The sequence below is a fragment of the Myotis daubentonii genome, chromosome 9 (genome assembly GCF_963259705.1).
Source record: "Myotis daubentonii chromosome 9, mMyoDau2.1, whole genome shotgun sequence".
NCBI lineage: Eukaryota > Metazoa > Chordata > Mammalia > Chiroptera > Vespertilionidae > Myotis > Myotis daubentonii.
The window spans coordinates 43,046,307-43,063,862 of record NC_081848.1 but is presented as its reverse complement, the minus strand read 5'-3'; the positions used below and the strand labels follow the sequence as shown (position 1 = coordinate 43,063,862).

General features: G+C 42.9%; 2 protein-coding genes across 4 annotated transcripts in view; both read right to left on the bottom strand.

Annotated features, from left to right (window-relative positions):
- The window catches only part of CLPB (ClpB family mitochondrial disaggregase), a 165,643-nt gene that overhangs the window by 59,777 nt on the left and 88,310 nt on the right, over positions 1-17,556 (bottom strand). The gene's annotated exons all lie outside the window — the stretch shown is intronic.
- On the bottom strand, positions 14,635-15,058 carry LOC132240835 (small nuclear ribonucleoprotein E-like). Its single transcript, XM_059708555.1, has one exon. It carries the CDS (start codon positions 14,971-14,973, stop codon positions 14,695-14,697), a length of 279 nt encoding a protein of 92 aa, XP_059564538.1. The 5' UTR covers positions 14,974-15,058; the 3' UTR covers positions 14,635-14,694.

Here is a 17,556-nt window from a genome sequence, read left to right as displayed (position 1 = left end):
GAAGTCCTAGAGAAATGGGCAAAAAACATGACCACAAAAGGAAATATAAAATGGCTCTTAAATATATGAAATGATGTTCAATTTCACTCATAATAATAGAATCAAACTAAAACTACATTAAGATACTACATCTCACCCTGACTGGTTTGGCTCAGTGGATAGAGCGTCGGCCTATGGACTGAAGGGTCCCAGGTTCGATTCCGGTCAAGGGCATGTACCTTGGTTGTGGGCACATCCCCAGTAGGGAATGTGCAGGAGGCAGCTGATCGATATGTGTCTCTCTCATCGGTGTTTCTAACTCTCTATTCCTCTCCCTTCCTCTCTGTAAAAAAGTCAATAAAATATATTATTAAAAAAAAAAAGATACTACATCTCACCTATAAGATTACAAAAATCCAAAAGCTTGACAATACACTCTATTGAAGAGGCTGTGAGAAAACAGGGACTTTCATACATTGCTAGTGGGAATGCAAAATGGAACAATTTCTATGGAGGAGAAATTCACAGTATCTAACCAAAGGACATATGCATTTACCCTCTGACCTTAACAGTGAAGACACATGTCCAATAATCCCAAAATCCTATCTAATAAAAGAGAAACATGGTAATTAGCCGTACATCCGCTACCCTTCCCATTGGCTAATCAGGGCAATATGCAAATTAACTGCCAGCCAAGATGGCGGCCGACAGCCAGGCAGCTTGAAGCTAACATGAGGCTTGCTTGCTTCAGTGACAGAGGACTCCAACGTTCCCCGCCTGCCTTGCCGGCCTCTTAGCTTGCAGTCTGAAACATTGTTACAAATATAGAAGCTAAAAAAACCCCCAGAAACCTGCTTTCAGCCAGCCGGGATCTCAGAGCTGGAGTTGATACAGTGTTTCTATTATAGAACCCAAACAAACCAGATACCTGCTTTCAGCAGCAGAGGCCTCAGAGCTGGAGCCAGAGCTAAAGCTGGCCCAGAATAAAAAAAAAAGATAAAAAGGAGCAGTTGGGAGCTTCAGTCACCCCCAGCCTGAAAACAGCCCTCAGCCCCTCACCCACACTGGCCAGGCACCCCAGTGGGGACCCCCACCCTGAAGGGTGTGTGACCAGCTGCAAACAGCCATCATCCCCTCATCCAGGCTGGCCAGGCACCCCAGTGGGGACCCCCACCCTGATCCAGGACACCCTTCAGGGCAAACCAGCCAGCCCCCACCCGTGCACCAGGCCTCTATCCTATATAGTAAAAGGGTAATATGCCTCCCAACACCGGGATCAACGGAGCCGTGAGGTCTCCCGGCACCGGGATCAGCGTGACAGGGGGCAGCACCCAAACCCCCTGATCGCCCTGCAGCTCTGTGTGTGACAGGGGGCGGGGCCACAACCTCCCTATCAGCCCTGCTCTGTTCGTGACAGGGGAAGGTGCCCCAACCCCCTGATCGGCCCTGCTTTGTGTGTGACAGGGTGCGGCACGCCCCCCCCCCGCCCCCCCACGGGCCCTGCTCTGTGTGTGATGGGGTAGAACCATAACCTTCCCATCGGCCCTGCCCTGAGTGTGACAGTGGCGGCGCCCCAACCCCCTGATCGGCCCTGCTCTGTGCGTGACGGGGGGAGCTCCCCAACCCCCTGATGGGCCCTGCTCTGTGCGTGACAGGGGGCAGTGCCCCAACCCCCCAATTGGCCCTACCCTGAGCGTGACTGAGGGTGGCATTGCAACCTCCCAATCCGCCCTGCTCTGTGCATGACAGGGGGCGGTGCCCCAACTCCCCAATCGGCCCTGCTCTGAGCCCGACCAGGGGCTGCACCTAGGGATTGGGCCTGCCCTCTGCCACCTGGGAGCAGGCCTAAGCCAGCAGGTTGTTATCTCCCGAGGGGTCCCAGACTGCGAGAGGGCACAGGCCGGGCTGAGGGATCTCCCTCTCCCCCGAGTGCACAAATTTTTGTGCACCGGGCCTCTAGTATACATATAAGAGGTTATTAATTTATCACAATTCGTAACTGCAAAATATTGGAAACCTCAATGTCCAAGCATAGGACATATAGCACATACACAAAATGGAGTACTATGCACCTGTGAACAAGAATAAGAAAGATCTGTGAACTGATATTGAGTGATTTCCAAAAAACATGGTTAAGTAAAAAAAAAAAAAGGTAAACTTCAAAATAGCATATATAGGTTACCTTCTGTGTAGGAAGAAAGGGAAAACAAGAAAACATACTTTTGCTTATACAAAGAAACATAGGAGGATAAACCAGAAAACAGTAAAACTGGTTATCACAAGGGGTTAGGGCTCACTGAGGGGAGCAGAAAAAAGTTGAAAGGAATATAAGAGGAAGTCTTACTTCTCTGAGTATATCTTCTGTAGTTTTTAGTAAAAATTAATGTTCTACATATTCAAACAACAAAATTAAAACAAGGATAGGCAGGGGAGAGAAATTCTAAAACTGAAAGCAAATTAACAAATTTAACCCAAGTGTATTTCACATGAATAACATAAACACACCAAAGGAGGGGAAAAACCACCTAAGTAACTTATGAACCTAGTATTTGAGTATATATAACCTTCGATACAGTAAAGATGAGGACTGCAAACAAATTCTGACCTGAACTGTTTTTATTTTTAAAATATACCTTTATTGATTTTAGAGAAGATGTGAGAGGAAGAGACAGAAACATCAATGATGAGAGAGAATCACTGATTGGCTGCCTCCTGTACGCCCCCTACTGGGGATTGAGACCTCACCTTGGGCATATGCTTTTGACCAGAATCGAACCTGGGACCTTTCAGTCTGCAGGCCAACACTCTATCCACCGAGCCAAACCAGCCAGGATGACCTGAACTCTTTAGAAGGTTTGTTTTCTATGGGTGAAGCAAGTGTGAAGTTTTTTTAGATGTATTATGAAATTAAGCAAATGGGTAAATGAATCAGTTGCTGTATGCAGTCAGCATTCTCATTATGGAAGAAGGGACATAATACGGAATGTGTGAAGACAAGCAAGAACCCTGTAGGGATGGACTGGAATGGGAGGTATTCATGCTAAAATATGTATGTGCATATGAATATGTGTGTATATGTTTATCCAGGTATGTGTACCCTGTGATGGATGTGGATACATCTATTATAATAAAAGCGTAAGATGCTAATTAGACCAGATGTCCTTCTGGACATCCTTCCGGACGACCTTCTGGATGAAGCTGGGACTGGAGGGAAGCCTGGGAACCGGGTGCCTGCCTGTGGCTGGAGGGAAGCCCGGGTCCCGAGTGCCAGAGGGAAGCCGGTGCTGGCAGCTGGGGGAAGGAAGGCCTACTCTTGCACGAATTTCGTGCATTGGGCCTCTAGTATGTATATATGCCTGTATATATTTCTTGGCTCTGTCAACAGAAGGGGTAATGACCATACTTGGTACTTAGGTTTCAGGGTAATACAACTGACCACTTAAATGTTTTAGGGATCCTCAGAGAAATGACTGATTCCAGGGGAGCAGCAAGGTGGATATGAGATAAGATTGAAACATTTTGTTATGCTGAAAAATATGGAAATGCTAAAAAAAATGATAGGGAAGGGTAAGCTTCACTGGCCAAATATGAGATAATTTTAGCACCACCATAACAAGGCACAGTGATGAATTATAGAACATTAAAGCAAGAGTATTCACGGGCATATTGACATTAAATAGATAGATAGGGAAGACGGGTTCTTGCTTACTACAGATGCCAGGTGTTAACTGATCATTGTGAAGTGAGTGCTGGGGTTTGTAAAGTTATAAAATATTCATCTTCCAACAATTATATAAAGATTGGTTCAGGAAGGAACCATTAATGGATGCTGGGTTCAGGGAGACATTTTAATGAGGAGCAGGATATTTGCATGGCTTTAAGAGTGTCTCCCCACAGACTATTCATTAATTTCAAGGGAAAAAGTAATAATACTGGTACAATGGAGAAACTAGACAATATTTAGGTTAGAGATGGAGGGTGGGAATAAGACCTTTCGCCCCAAACCCCCCTTTATTTAAAATATATTTTTACTGATTTCAGAGAGGAAGGGAGAGGGAGAGAGATAGAAACATTAATGATGAGAGAGAATCACTGGTTGGCTGCCTCCTGCATGCCCCCCAATGGGGATCAAGCCCACACCTGGGCATGTGCCCTTGACCAGAATCGAACCCGTGACCCTTCAGTCCATAGGTGTCTCTCTATCCACTGAGCCAAACTGGCTAGGGCCTGAAAACCCTTTTGAATTTTGTACTAGGTACAAGTATTAACTATTCAAAACAGAAAGGAAAACGTTTATAAAATATCTCTGAGAGTGTAGTAAGCAGAATAATGGCTCCCCCAAATATGTCCACATTCTAAGTCCTGGAACCTATGAATATGTTAAACTACTCGGCAAAGGGGAATTAAAAGTTACAGACAGAATTAAGGTTGCTTATTAGCTGACTCTGAGATGGGAAGATTACCTTGGATTATCCAGGAGGGGCAATGTAATTACAAGGGTCCTTCTAAGTGAAAGAGGGAGGCAAAAGAATCAGTGTCAGAGTGATGAAATGTGAGAAAGACTTCACGACTACTGATGGCTTGTAAATGGAAGAGGGCTATGAGACGAATGTGGGCAGCCGCTAGAAGCTGGAAAAGGCAAGAAAACAGATTCTGAGTTTCCAAAAAGGAATGCAACTCTGTAGGCACCTTGATTTTAGTCCAGTTAGACCTACTTCAGACTTACCTCCAGAACTGTAAGATAATAAATTTGGGTTGCTTTAAGCTACTAAGTTTGTGATAATCTGTTTACAGTAGTAATAGGGAAGACACCTAAAAAAAATTACAGTAGTTGAAAAAAGCTAGGCTAGAGAGATATAAGTGATAGCAAAGAGTTTCCACCTGAGGGAGAACCAAGATGGCGGCGATATAGGCAGACGCGTCCCAGGTCGTGTCCCGGAGCAAATGGAATGAACAGCTGAAACTAGTAACACCCACACCGAATTGGCGAAATTGCTCAGCTGGTGAGAGGGTTTGCAGCCGGGAAGAGCAGAACTCCCCTGGAAAGGTAAAAAAACCAGGGATTTGGGCAGGAAAGTTTGCCAGACCTCTGAGCCCAGAGAGTCGGAGGGAGACCGCGTGGCAGACAGCCGCGTCCCCTGGGACAGGCACAGCCCCTGACGGGGGAAAGGAGAACCGCGGGATTCCTGGCGCCGCCAGGGAAATTGAGAGCTGGGTTCTGTGACCGCGGAGGACTGAGCCTAAAGGGGGCAGCCTGAAGAGCTGACCTGACCATACAGTCCTGGTAAGAGAAGAAGCTTACAGAAACCAAGCCTTCCCCGTTTCCGCGGCCGGCGTTTGTCTGTTTTCACTGAATCCTGTTCATGGGACATTTCGGATACAGACACTCACCTGTGCTGAAGAGAGGGAGAGTGTGCGGAGGAGTGGAATCTGGGGAGAGACTGGGGAGAGAGGGGGAGCCGGGAGAGGTGGCAGCGAATTGAGTGCTGAGACACCCCTGAGCCCAAGACTGGGGCAGCCACTCTCTCCAGAGAGTGAGGCTCCTCCCCCCGGCCCCCAGGCAAGGAGCACAGCCACACCCAGATTCCACCCTGTACGAGATCAAGGATTAAAATAACCTTATCAGTCCCTGGGAGTTAACAGGGTCTGGCCTATAGAGGGATTTTCAATCCCAGCAACAACATAGCGCCGGTAACTAACTATTACGCAGTCAGCTCTGGGCAGTGAACTTCCACTGGAAAGAGAGGCCCTATAGCCCCAGAGGCCAACCCCAGAACACTGCCACCCAGAGGCTGACCCACAAACTGACTCTTTGCTAAACACAAAATAAGGCAGTCTGGGAAATAAATGCGACCTGCTTTAAAATAAGGACTGTGGTTCACAACACAGAGGAACAGTATATCGCAGGGAAACTCAACACTCTCCTGAATACCTGGAAGGTCTAAGGCGAGCCACACTGAAGAATAGAAGAACCGAAGGACCTTCACTACTGCATTTTTTTTTCTTTTTTCACTTTTTAACTAAGAAATCAATTTTTTTAAATTTTTTTTTGTTCTTTTTTTTTTCTTTTTCCATCACCTGATTTTACCCTTTTAATTACTACCTTCTTATTTTTTAACCAGTATTATTACTGCTACCATTTTACCATTTTTTAAAGTGCCATTTTATTTTCTCTTTATTTTATTTTGGGATTAGTGTTCTCCATTCTATTTTCATTGTTATATTATTGGTTGTTTCTCATTTGCATTCATATCCAGGGAGCTGTTGCTGGAATTTGTTGGGATTAATGGCTGTTCTATAGGAGTATTCTCCTCATATAAAAAGTCACTTCCCCTCTTCCACTTCATTCTCTCTTTTCGCTCTTTTTTTTTCTTTTCTTTTCTCGCTTTTATTTTCCCCCCTCCTTTTTCCCGATTTCATTTTTGCACTCCTTTTTTTGGTCCCTACTTTTCTTTTCTTTTTTTTCTTTTATCTTTTTCTCTTCCTTCTTCCTTATCCCCTAATTCTCTTAATTCAGGTGGTCACCTTTATTTGGAGTTATTAATATCGTGAATATATTTGTGTATAGTGCCTGGTACGTGGTGCCTTGTTGTGTTGTATTTTGTGCCTTTAAATCAATGCAGCAGATCCAAGCAACAGCAACCTCCTGAGCACCACATCCTCTGCTGAGGAACAGCAGCTGTACGTGAAACCTCGCCCCACCAGCCAGAAGAGCCACCACAGCTGTGAACAGCACCCACCAGAGGAGCTGCTGCCAACTGAAGAGCAGCAGCTACCGCAACCGCCCGAAGAGCAACCACAGACCAAGGAGTCACTGCCACCCAGGGAGCAACCACTGAACGACTCAACATCTAGATATGTCAGTGAGATCAAACATGGGTAGACAAAGAAACCCCCAAAGGAAAGAGAAGGAGGACTCTCCAGAAAAGCAGCTAAGTAATACAGAGGCATGCAACATGACAGATAAAGAATTCAGAATAAGGATCCTAGAGTGCATAAACCGGATGGAGGAAAAAATCGACAACCTCTTCAAGAAGCAAGAAGAAACAGATGAAAAAATCGATAACATATGGAAGAAGCTAGAAGAAACAGATGAAAAAATCGATAACATATGGAAGAAGCTAGAAGAAACAGATGAAAAAATCAACAACTTAAGTAAGACCCAAGAAGAAATGAAGAGTGATATAGCTGCAATGAAAAACTCCATTGAAAGTATCAACAGTAGACTAGGAGAAGCGGAGGACCGAATTAGTGAATTAGAAGACAAGGAAGCAAAACACACCCAAAATGTACTGCAATTGGAGAAAAAAATTAAAAGACAGGAGGAGAGCCTAAGGGAGCTTTGGGACAACATGAAACGAAACAACATACGAATAATAGGAGTACCAGAACAACAGAAGGATGAACAAGGATTAGAAAACCTACTTGAAGAAATAATATCAGAAAACTTTCCTGAGGTGGGGAAGAAAAAAGTCACACAAGCCCAGAGAGTCCCAAACAAGGTGAACCCGAAAAGACCCACACCAAGACACATCATAATCACCATGGCAAATGTTCAGGACAAAGAGAGAATCTTACAGGCTGCAAGAGAGAGACGGAAAGTTACATACAAGGGATCTCCCATTAGACTGTCAAATGATTTCTCAACAGAAACACATCAGGCCAGAAAAGAATGGACTGAAATTTACAAAGTGATGCAAAGCAAAGGACTGAATCCAAGAATACTCTATCCAGCAAGGCTATCATTCAAACTTGAAGGGGAAATAAGAAGCTTCACAGACAAAAAAAGGCTAAGGGAGTTTGTCACCACCAAGCCAGCAATGCAAGGAATGCTAAAGGGACTGGTATAAAAAGAAGAAATAAAAACCTCAGAAAGAAAACAGCCACACACACACACAAAAAGAAATGGCTACAAACAAGTACCTTTCAATAATAACTTTAAACGTAAACAGACTAAATGCTCCAACCAAAAGACATCGAGTGGCTGAATGGATAAAAAAACATGACCCATACATCTGCTGTCTACAAGAAACCCACCTCATTAGAAGGGACTCACACAGACTGAAAGTGAAAGGATGGAAAAATATCTTTCAGGCAAATGGAAAGGAAAAGAAAGCTGGGGTAGCAATACTTATATCGGACAAAATAGACCTCAAAGTGAAGGCCTTAACAAGAGATAAGGAAGGCCACTTCATAATACTAAAGGGATCAATACAACAAGAAGATATAACCCTGGTAAACATATATGCACCCAATGTAGGAGCACCCAAAGTCATAAAAAAACTCCTGGAAGATATCAAAGGAGAGATCAACAACAATACAATCATAGTAGGGGACTTTAATACACCATTGACAGCACTGGATAAGTCCTATAGACAAACAATCAGCAAAGATACAGCAATCCTAAATGACTCACTAGATCAGATGGACTTAATAGACATCTTCAGAACACTTCACCCCAAAGCCAGGGAATATACGTTCTTCTCAGGTGCTCATGGGACATCTTCAAAAATAGACCACATATTGGGTCACAAGCAAAGTATCCCCAAATTCAAGAAGATTGAAATCATAAAAAGCGTCTTCGCAGACCACGATGGCATAATACTAGAAATAAACTACAATAAAAACAACCCAAAATACTCAAACACCTGGAAGCTGAATAGCATGTTATTAAATATTGATTGGGTTACCAATGAGATCAAAGAAGAAATTAAAAACATCCTGGAGCCGAAACCGGTTTGGCTCAGTGGATAGAGCGTCGGCCTGCGGACTGAGGGGTCCCGGGTTCGATTCCGGTCGAGGGCATGTACCTGGGTTGCGGGCACATCCCCAGTGGGAGATGTGCAGGAGGCAGCTGATCGATGTTTCTCTCCCATCGATGTTTCTAACTCTCTATCTCTCTCCCTTCCTCTCTGTAAAAAATCAATAAAATATATTTAAAAAAAAAAAAAAAACATCCTGGAAACTAATGACAATGAAAACACAACAATCCAAAACCTATGGGACACAATGAAAGCAGTCCTGAGAGGGAAGTTTATAGCTCTACAGGCCTATCTCAAAAAACAAGAAAAAATGGTAGTAAATCATCTAACTCTACAACTCAAAGAATTAGAAAGAGAGCAACAAGAAAACCCAGGAGTGAGCAGAAGGAAGGAGATAATAAAGATTAGAGCAGAAATAAATGACATAGAGACCAAAAAAACAATACAGAAAATCAATGAAACCAAGAGCTGGTTCTTTGAAAGGATAAACAAGATTGACAAACCTCTAGCCAGACTCACCAAGAAGCAGAGAGAGAGGACCCAAATAAATAAAATCAGAAACGATAGAGGCGAAATAACAACAGACCCCACAGAAATACAAATGATTGTTAAAAAATACTATGGACAGCTCTACTCCAACAAACTAGACAACATGGAGGAAATGGACAAATTCCTAGAAAAATACAACATTCCAAAACTCAATCAGGAAGAATCTAAAAATCTCAACAGGCCAATAACTATGGAAGAAATTGAAGCAGTCATCAAAAAGCTTCCATCAAACAAAAGCCCAGGACCAGACGGCTTCACAGGGGAGTTTTACCAAACATTCAAGGAAGAACTAAAACCTATCCTCCTCAGACTACTACAAAAAATTCAAGAGGAAGGAACACTTCCAAGCTCATTCTATGAAGCCAGCATCACCCTAATACCAAAACCAGGTAAAGACAACACAATGAAAGAGAATTACAGGCCAATATCCCTCATGAACATAGATGCCAAAATCCTCAACAAAATCTTAGCAAATCGGATCCAGCAGTACATCAGAAAGATCATACACCATGACCAAGTAGGATTTATCCCAGGGATGCAAGGATGGTACAATATCCGCAAATCAATAAACATGATACATCACATAAACAAATTGAAAGAAAAAAACCACATGGTCATATCAATTGATGCAGAAAAAGCATTTGACAAAATTCAACACCCATTTTTGATAAAAACTCTCAGCAAGGTGGGAGTAGAAGGATCATACCTCAACATAATAAAAGCCATATATGACAGGCCCACAGCCAACATCATACTCAATGGACAAAAACTAACACCATTTCCCCTAAGAACAGGAACAAGACAGGGATGCCCCCTCTCACCACTCCTGTTCAACATAGTACTGGAAGTGTTAGCCATTGCAATTCGGCAAGAAGAAGAAATAAAAGGCATCCAAATTGGAAAAGAGGAAGTAAAACTGTCCTTATTTGCAGACGACATGATATTATACATACAAAACCCTAGAGATTCCATCAAAAAGCTACTAGACTTAATACATGAATTTGGCAATGTAGCAGGATACAAAATTAACCCCAAGAAATCGGAGGCATTTCTATACACCAATAGTGAACTTTCAGAAAGAGAGATTATAAAAACAATCCCATTTACCATCGCACCAAAAAAATTAAGCTACCTAGGAATAAACTTAACTAAAGAGGTAAAAGACCTCTACTCAGAAAACTACAGGACGTTGAAAAAAGATATAGAGGAAGACATAAACAGATGGAAGAACATACCGTGTTCATGGATTGGTAGAATCAACATCATTAAAATGTCCATACTACCCAAAGCAATCTATAAATTCAACGCACTTCCCATTAAAATACCAACGGCATACTTCAGAGATCTAGAACGAACTCTCCAAAAATTCATCTGGAATGAAAAAAGACCCCGAATAGCTGCAGCAATCCTGAAAAAGAACAAAGTAGGTGGGATCTCAATACCAGATATCAAGTTGTATTACAAAGCCACTGTTCTCAAAACTGCCTGGTACTGGCACAAGAATAGGCATATAGATCAATGGAATAGAATAGAGACCCCAGAAATCGGCCCGAACCAATATGCTCAATTAATATTTGACAAAGGAGGCAAGAACATACAATGGAGCCAAGATAGTCTCTTCAATAAATGGTGCTGGGAAAATTGGACAGATACCTGCAAAAAAATGAAACTAGACCACCAACTTACACCATACACAAAAATAAACTCAAAATGGATAAAGGACTTAAATGTACGACGGGAAACCATAAAAATTCTAGAAGAATCCAAAGGCAACAAAATCTCAGACATATGCCGAAGCAATTTCTTCACTGATACAGCTCCTAGGGCACTTGAAACTAAAGAAAAAATGAACAAATGGGACTACATCAAAATAAAAAGCTTCTGCACAGCAAAAGAAACCATCAACAAAACAACGAGAAAACCCACTGTGTGGGAAAACATATTTGCCAATGACATATCTGATAAGGGCCTAATCTCCAAAATTTATAGGGAACTCATACAACTTAACAAAAGAAAGATAAACAATCCAATCAAAAAATGGGCAAAGGACCTAAATAGACACCTTTCAAAAGAGGACATTCAGAAAGCCAAGAGACATATGAAAACATGCTCAAAGTCACTAATCATCCGAGAGATGCAAATCCAAACAACAATGAGGTACCATCTCACACCTGTCAGACTGGCTATCATCAACAAATCAACAAACGACAAGTGCTGGAGAGGATGTGGAGAAAAAGGAACACTTGTGCACTGCTGGTGGGAATGCAGACTGGTGCAGCCACTATGGAAGACAGTATGGAGTTTCCTTAAAAAACTGAAAATGGAACTCCCATTTGACCCTGTGATCCCACTTCTAGGAATATATCCCAAGAAACCAGAAACACCAATCAGAAAGGATATATGCACCCCTATGTTCATAGCAGCACAATTCACCATAGCTAAGATCTGGAAACAGCCTAAGTGCCCATCAGTAGATGAATGGATTAGAAAACCGTGGTACATCTACACGATGGAATACTATGCTGCTGTAAAAAGGAAGGAACTCTTACCATTTGCAACGTCATGGATGGAACTGGAGAGCATTATGCTAAGTGAAATAAGCCAGTCAATAAAGGAAAAATACCACATGATCTCACTCATTCATGGACAATAGAGACCATTATAAACTTTTGAACAATAATAGATACAGAGGCAGAGCTGCCTCAAACAGATTGTCAAACTGCAGCGGGAAGGCCGGGGAGGGTTGGGGGGCAGGAGGTAGGGGGGTAAGAGATCAACTAAAGGACTTGTATGCATGCATATAAGCATAACCAATGGACATAAGACACTGGGTGATAGGGGAGGCTAGGGGACTGTCTAGGGCGGGGGGATAAAATGGGTACATATGTAATACCCTTTGTAATACTTTAAGCAAAAAAAAAAAAAAAAAAAAAAATTACAGTAGTTGCCTCTGAGAAGGAGAACCAGGAATGTGGAATGAAGACTTCCTTTCCACTATATTATCCTCTGTATTGCTTGAAAAACTTTTTTATCTTGTACATATTTTAAAGTAAAAATCACTAAGTCACTAAACAGTCACTTCAGGAGCTCTCTATTCACTTCAAAGTTAAGCACAAGTCCTTTGTCTCATCCCCAAGGCCCTCCACACTCAGGCCTCACTATCCACATTCCAGTAGGTGGCCAGTTCCTTCCAGGTATCTAATGTGCAAGGCTCATTTCTGTTGCTTTTCACCTGAAAGCTTTCCTTCTTCCCTCTGCCTGTTTGAATTCTCTCCCTTTCGGGGTCTGCCTTCAGTCCCCTTCCTCCATGAAGCCTTCTACAACATCTACACTGATCTTTCTCCTCATTCATTACACTTGCTTATTCTGTCCTTTGCTTACATTTAATTTAGAGTCCTGTTACCTACCATCCAGCGCTGTTCTCAGTGTGCTATGTGTATGGGTCTCTTCACCAAACTAGCTCACTGAAAGAAGGACCTGTATCTTTTTCTTTTCCACAATGCCTACTGCCTACTTATATAGCATTATGGAAAAGAAAACTTTGCAGAAAGCCAGAAAAAAAAAGATTTTTTTTAAAAAGTACAAAACACCTTTCCAGAGAGAACAGAGTCCCAGGGACCCAACGGCACTGCTAGTTGACTTCAGCAGAAACATCCACCCTGGAAAAACAGTGAAACGGGCTCTGATCAACCTGAGAAGTCAATCCAAGTTCCTACTTCCAGAAGCCACCCAAAACTCTGATCCATACCTGTTGTACCCCCCAGTTCAGTGGGTTTCTAGTCCAGCCTGACTGTGGCCAAGTTCAAATACAGTCTTGGACAGTGCACTTTTTCAGCCGACCCAGGTCGTCTGGCCAGCACTTCCCTCCACAGCGGGTTCATTACTTCAAGGGAGTCTGAAAGATTCCTGAGGTAGCAAGCCCTCTTCTCAAATAATTCATTTCTAAAATGATGTTCAGGAAGGAGCCTGTGGCATAAACCTACAGAGAGCACCTCTGCTGTGTTCCTACCAGGACACTGCCAGGTCTCTGTGTAGAGGAAGAGAGCACATATATGCTAGAAACAAACTCCTTTTGAGAAGGGTTTTAGCCCATCTAACCCTGGGATGGGCCTTTGCTGCTATTTGCAAGCCCAGACCTTCAGACTGATCCTCCCCTCCTTTAAGCTACGGTGTTGCCCTTTCTATGTGCATTCTACCGAGGAGCACATACTCTGGAGGGGCATGAGTGGGCTGGCAAAGGGCAGCTGGTCCTGCCTTGGGAAATCTGAATCCTTCTCAGCTCTGTTTCCAGGCCCAGTGCAGGTGAAGGAGAGCGAAGGACACAGAACAGACCTGGCCCAGATGATGCTGACCTCTCCCTCACCCAGGGGAAACTTGGCCTCCAGCTGCTACTGTTTGGCTGTGATGAGGTCATGCCGGATACAGGCAGGCTCATCTGAGGACTGCTTGGAGCCGATTAAAGCCTTGATGAAATGTGGGTGCCTGGATGGCAGGAGGCTCTGGAGAGCTTGGGCTCTGGTGACCAGGCATTCATCTCTAACTCAACCAAGCAGTGACTCATCTATGTCTACAGCATCTGGAACACAGAAATGCCTTTCCCTGGGGGTTAGCAAGGACAGTTTTCAATCTGCACTGGGTAAAGGGCTAACTTAGGCCAAAGGCAGAGGATAAAACTCAGGTCACTAAGGGCCCCTTTTAGCCTGGACCTACTGCATGGACTGCAATTAAACACCATAGAACCTCTCCATTCCCCACAATGTTCCCAAATGGATTGCTGGGTCAAATGACTATTGGCCATCCCTCTCCCTGGGATTTTCTCAAGTTAAGTGATATGCTAACATCTATAGGTCTCAACATATATGCCATTTGCTCAGGGAAGACTCTACTCTTCCTTAATATTTGTCTAAATGGTAATTAGCTAATAAAATTGTATTTATTTGTCTAATGTCTATACTCTGCCAGACTTTAAGCTATACAAATAGTACAATAAATACTTGTTAAAGTAAAAATAGGTAATCAATAAAAAGACCAATATGGGTAAGAGAAAGTTTTACAGACAGGTTTTAAGTAGTTTTCTTTAAATGGGAACTAATATACAACAGAAGGATTCCTCTTATCTGCCACCTTAGCTATGTGGTCTAAAGTCCTCCTGGCTTTACAGCCTGCAACTAGTGATCCTTCCAAACCAACCTTTTCTGGTTTGGAGTGGCAGGAAGAATGTTTTTCTTTTTCTTTTCTTTTTTTAACAAAAACAATTCAACATCATTTATTGTCATCTGGTGGTAACTCAAGGGTATTGTAGGCCAATATGAATAAATGGGTAAGAAATATTCTCCCAACAAAAGACACCAAAAAACACAAACTGTATTGCTTCTCAGTAATTCCTCACTTCATCAAGTCATTTCTAGGTAGAGACACTTTGGAGCAGAGTAATATTATCTCCTTTCAGCATGATCTGACCTAGTTGTTTTCTTGACTTTGTTTTCGAATGAATCTCTTCTGCATCATCTAATACGAGGTTCATATACTCATCAAAACCAATGATACAGCCTTCTATCCGCATATTCACTTGCTCATAAAGCCACACCTGAATCCGAGATCTATTTTGCAAGTATCTGAAGATGAGGTTGATGGGCTGCACCATCACCTTCTGCACCTTTTGGCCCTGGCCACGGTACGCCATGGTGGAAGCTAACAAAGACCACACTAAGCCGCGCGCTCCCTCGGAGCCACTTCTGGAATAAAGAACCGGAAGTGGAAGTGTTTCTTTTTCTTTTTAACAGCTATACTGAGATATAATTTACATACCATAAAATACACCCATTTAAAGTACACAATTTAATTTCTTTTAGTATTTTTTCAGAGTTGTAAAGCCATCATCAACATACTCTAATTTTAGAATATTTTCATCATTCCCAAAAGCAACCTTGTACCCATTAGCAGTCACTTCCCATCATCACAACAGACAACCACTAGCATGAAGAGTTTTTAGCTCTGTATCCAAACAATAGGAGAAAATCTTTAGTGTTCAATCATCTGACATGATCTCCTCATCAAATAGATGAAAAAAGTGATACCAGAGGGGGGAAGATCACAGTCCCCAATACTGCATCCTAATGGTAGTGCTTTGACCTCTCTGCCATGCAGCATGACTATGTGCCCAAACTATATACCCACTGGACTTTAAGCTACTTGAGGGCAGAAGATATATTCTACTCATTTGTCTTCCCTCCCTGCCCAGAAGTACCATTATTGCAGTGATGCTTAAACTGTGGTCTGTGTTCTGGTGCCAGTTTGTGAACTTTGCTACCAGTCCTTGATGAGATAAGAAAAGTAAGTAAGTGTTTGAAAACTTTTATAGTGACTTAGAGTAATTTTATATTGTTGAACCTAATGATATATTTGGACCTGTATTTTGTATGACTTTTTAATATATAATTTTTCTAATTAATTTTTATTGGATTTTATAAAAGTCCTAGAGGCCTGGTGTATGAATTTGTGCATGCGTGGGGGGGGGCCCTCGGCCAAGCCAATGATTGGCCAATGGGGGCCGACCTGCCAGGGGAAGGAACTGCAGGAGGGCTCCAGGCTGTGTCCGGCCCTCTTGCCCAGTTCCGATTGGCCGGACCTCAGCAGCAAGCTAACCTACTGGTTGGAGCATCTGCCCCCTGGTGGTCAATGCATGTCATAGTGACTGGCCAAGTGGTTGACCAATTGGTCAGACACTTAGCATATTATACTTTTATTATTTAGGAAGGGTTGGTTCATAATAGACTGCAAATTCAAACAGCAGCAAAAGATACAGGTCTTTCACAGATTGTTTGAGAAGCATGCCTTAAAGCCGTGGTCAGCAAACTGCGGCTCGTGAGCCACATGCGGCTCTTTGGCCCCTTGAGTGTGGCTCTTCCTAAGCCTTAGGGGTACCCTAATTAAGTTAATAACAATGTACCTACCTATATGGTTTAAGTTTAAAAAATTTGGCTCTCAAAAGAAATTTCAATCGTTGTACTGTTGATATTTGGTTCTGTTGACTAATGAGTTTGCCGACCACTGCCTTAAAGCAATCCACTCCCCACTCTCTTTTGTGTCTCCTTTTTCCTCTCTGTTTCCTTATATCTTTTGCGTTGGTTCCTCCACTCATGCTTACATCTGAAATGTACGTTCTCTCAATGTGTGCTTGGGCTACTTCAGCTCTACCCACTCTGCGGACCACTCACAGACTCTGCCAGCTTCCTCCACCCCCAAGTGACTGATAACTCTTGAATTTTCATGCCTAACTTAGAGTCCCTTCTCTCCTGGGCTTCAGACCCATTATCCAACTGCCTGCTACACATCTCTACATGAGTGTCCAACAGGTTCCTGGATTGGTCAATGGCTATTTACTTTTATATTTATTTAAAAAATATGTTTTTATTGATTTCACAGAGGAGGGGAGAGGGAGAGACAGAAACATTTGATGAGAGAAAATCATAAATGGACTGCCTCCTCCATGCCCCCTACTGGGGATCGAGCCCACAACCTGGGCATCAAGCCCACAACCTGGGCATGTGCCCTCACTGGGAATTGAACCCTGACCTCCTGATTGATGAGATGATGCTAAACCACCGAATCACACAGGTCAGGTGGTCAATGGCTATTTATTAATCACCTGCTACATGCCAGCTGTGAATTCTGTTCTAGAAGCTGTGAATACAGCAGTAAAGCCCTAGCTGGTTTTGCTCAGTGGGTAGAGCATCGGCCTGCAGAGTGAAGGGTCCTGGGTTCGATTCCGGTCAAGGGCACATGCCCGGGCTACAGGCTCGATCCGCAGAAGGGGGCATGCAGGAAGCAGCCAATCAATGATTCTCTTTCATCATTGATGTTTCTATCTCTCTCCTTCTCCCTTCCTCTCTCTGAAATCAATAAAAATATATTAAAAAAACAAAACAAAAAATACAGCAATGAAATAAAGAGACAAGGTCTCTGTGCTCACAGGCTTACATCCTAGTAGGGGAGAGATAGATGATAAACATGTAAACAAATAAATATGATAATTTTAGGGACTGATCAGTACTATGAAGAAGATAAATAAGGTAACACGATATAAATTTGACTGGGGGAGGTACTTTTATTAGGGTGGTCAGGAAAGGCCTCACTGAGAAGGCGACATTTGAGTTGAAACCCAAATTCCCAATGGGGAGAGAATGTACCAACCGATGGGAGAGGTAAGCACAAAGGCCCTCCGACGGGAAGGAGCTCAGTGTGTCTGAGGGACAAGAGAAGGACA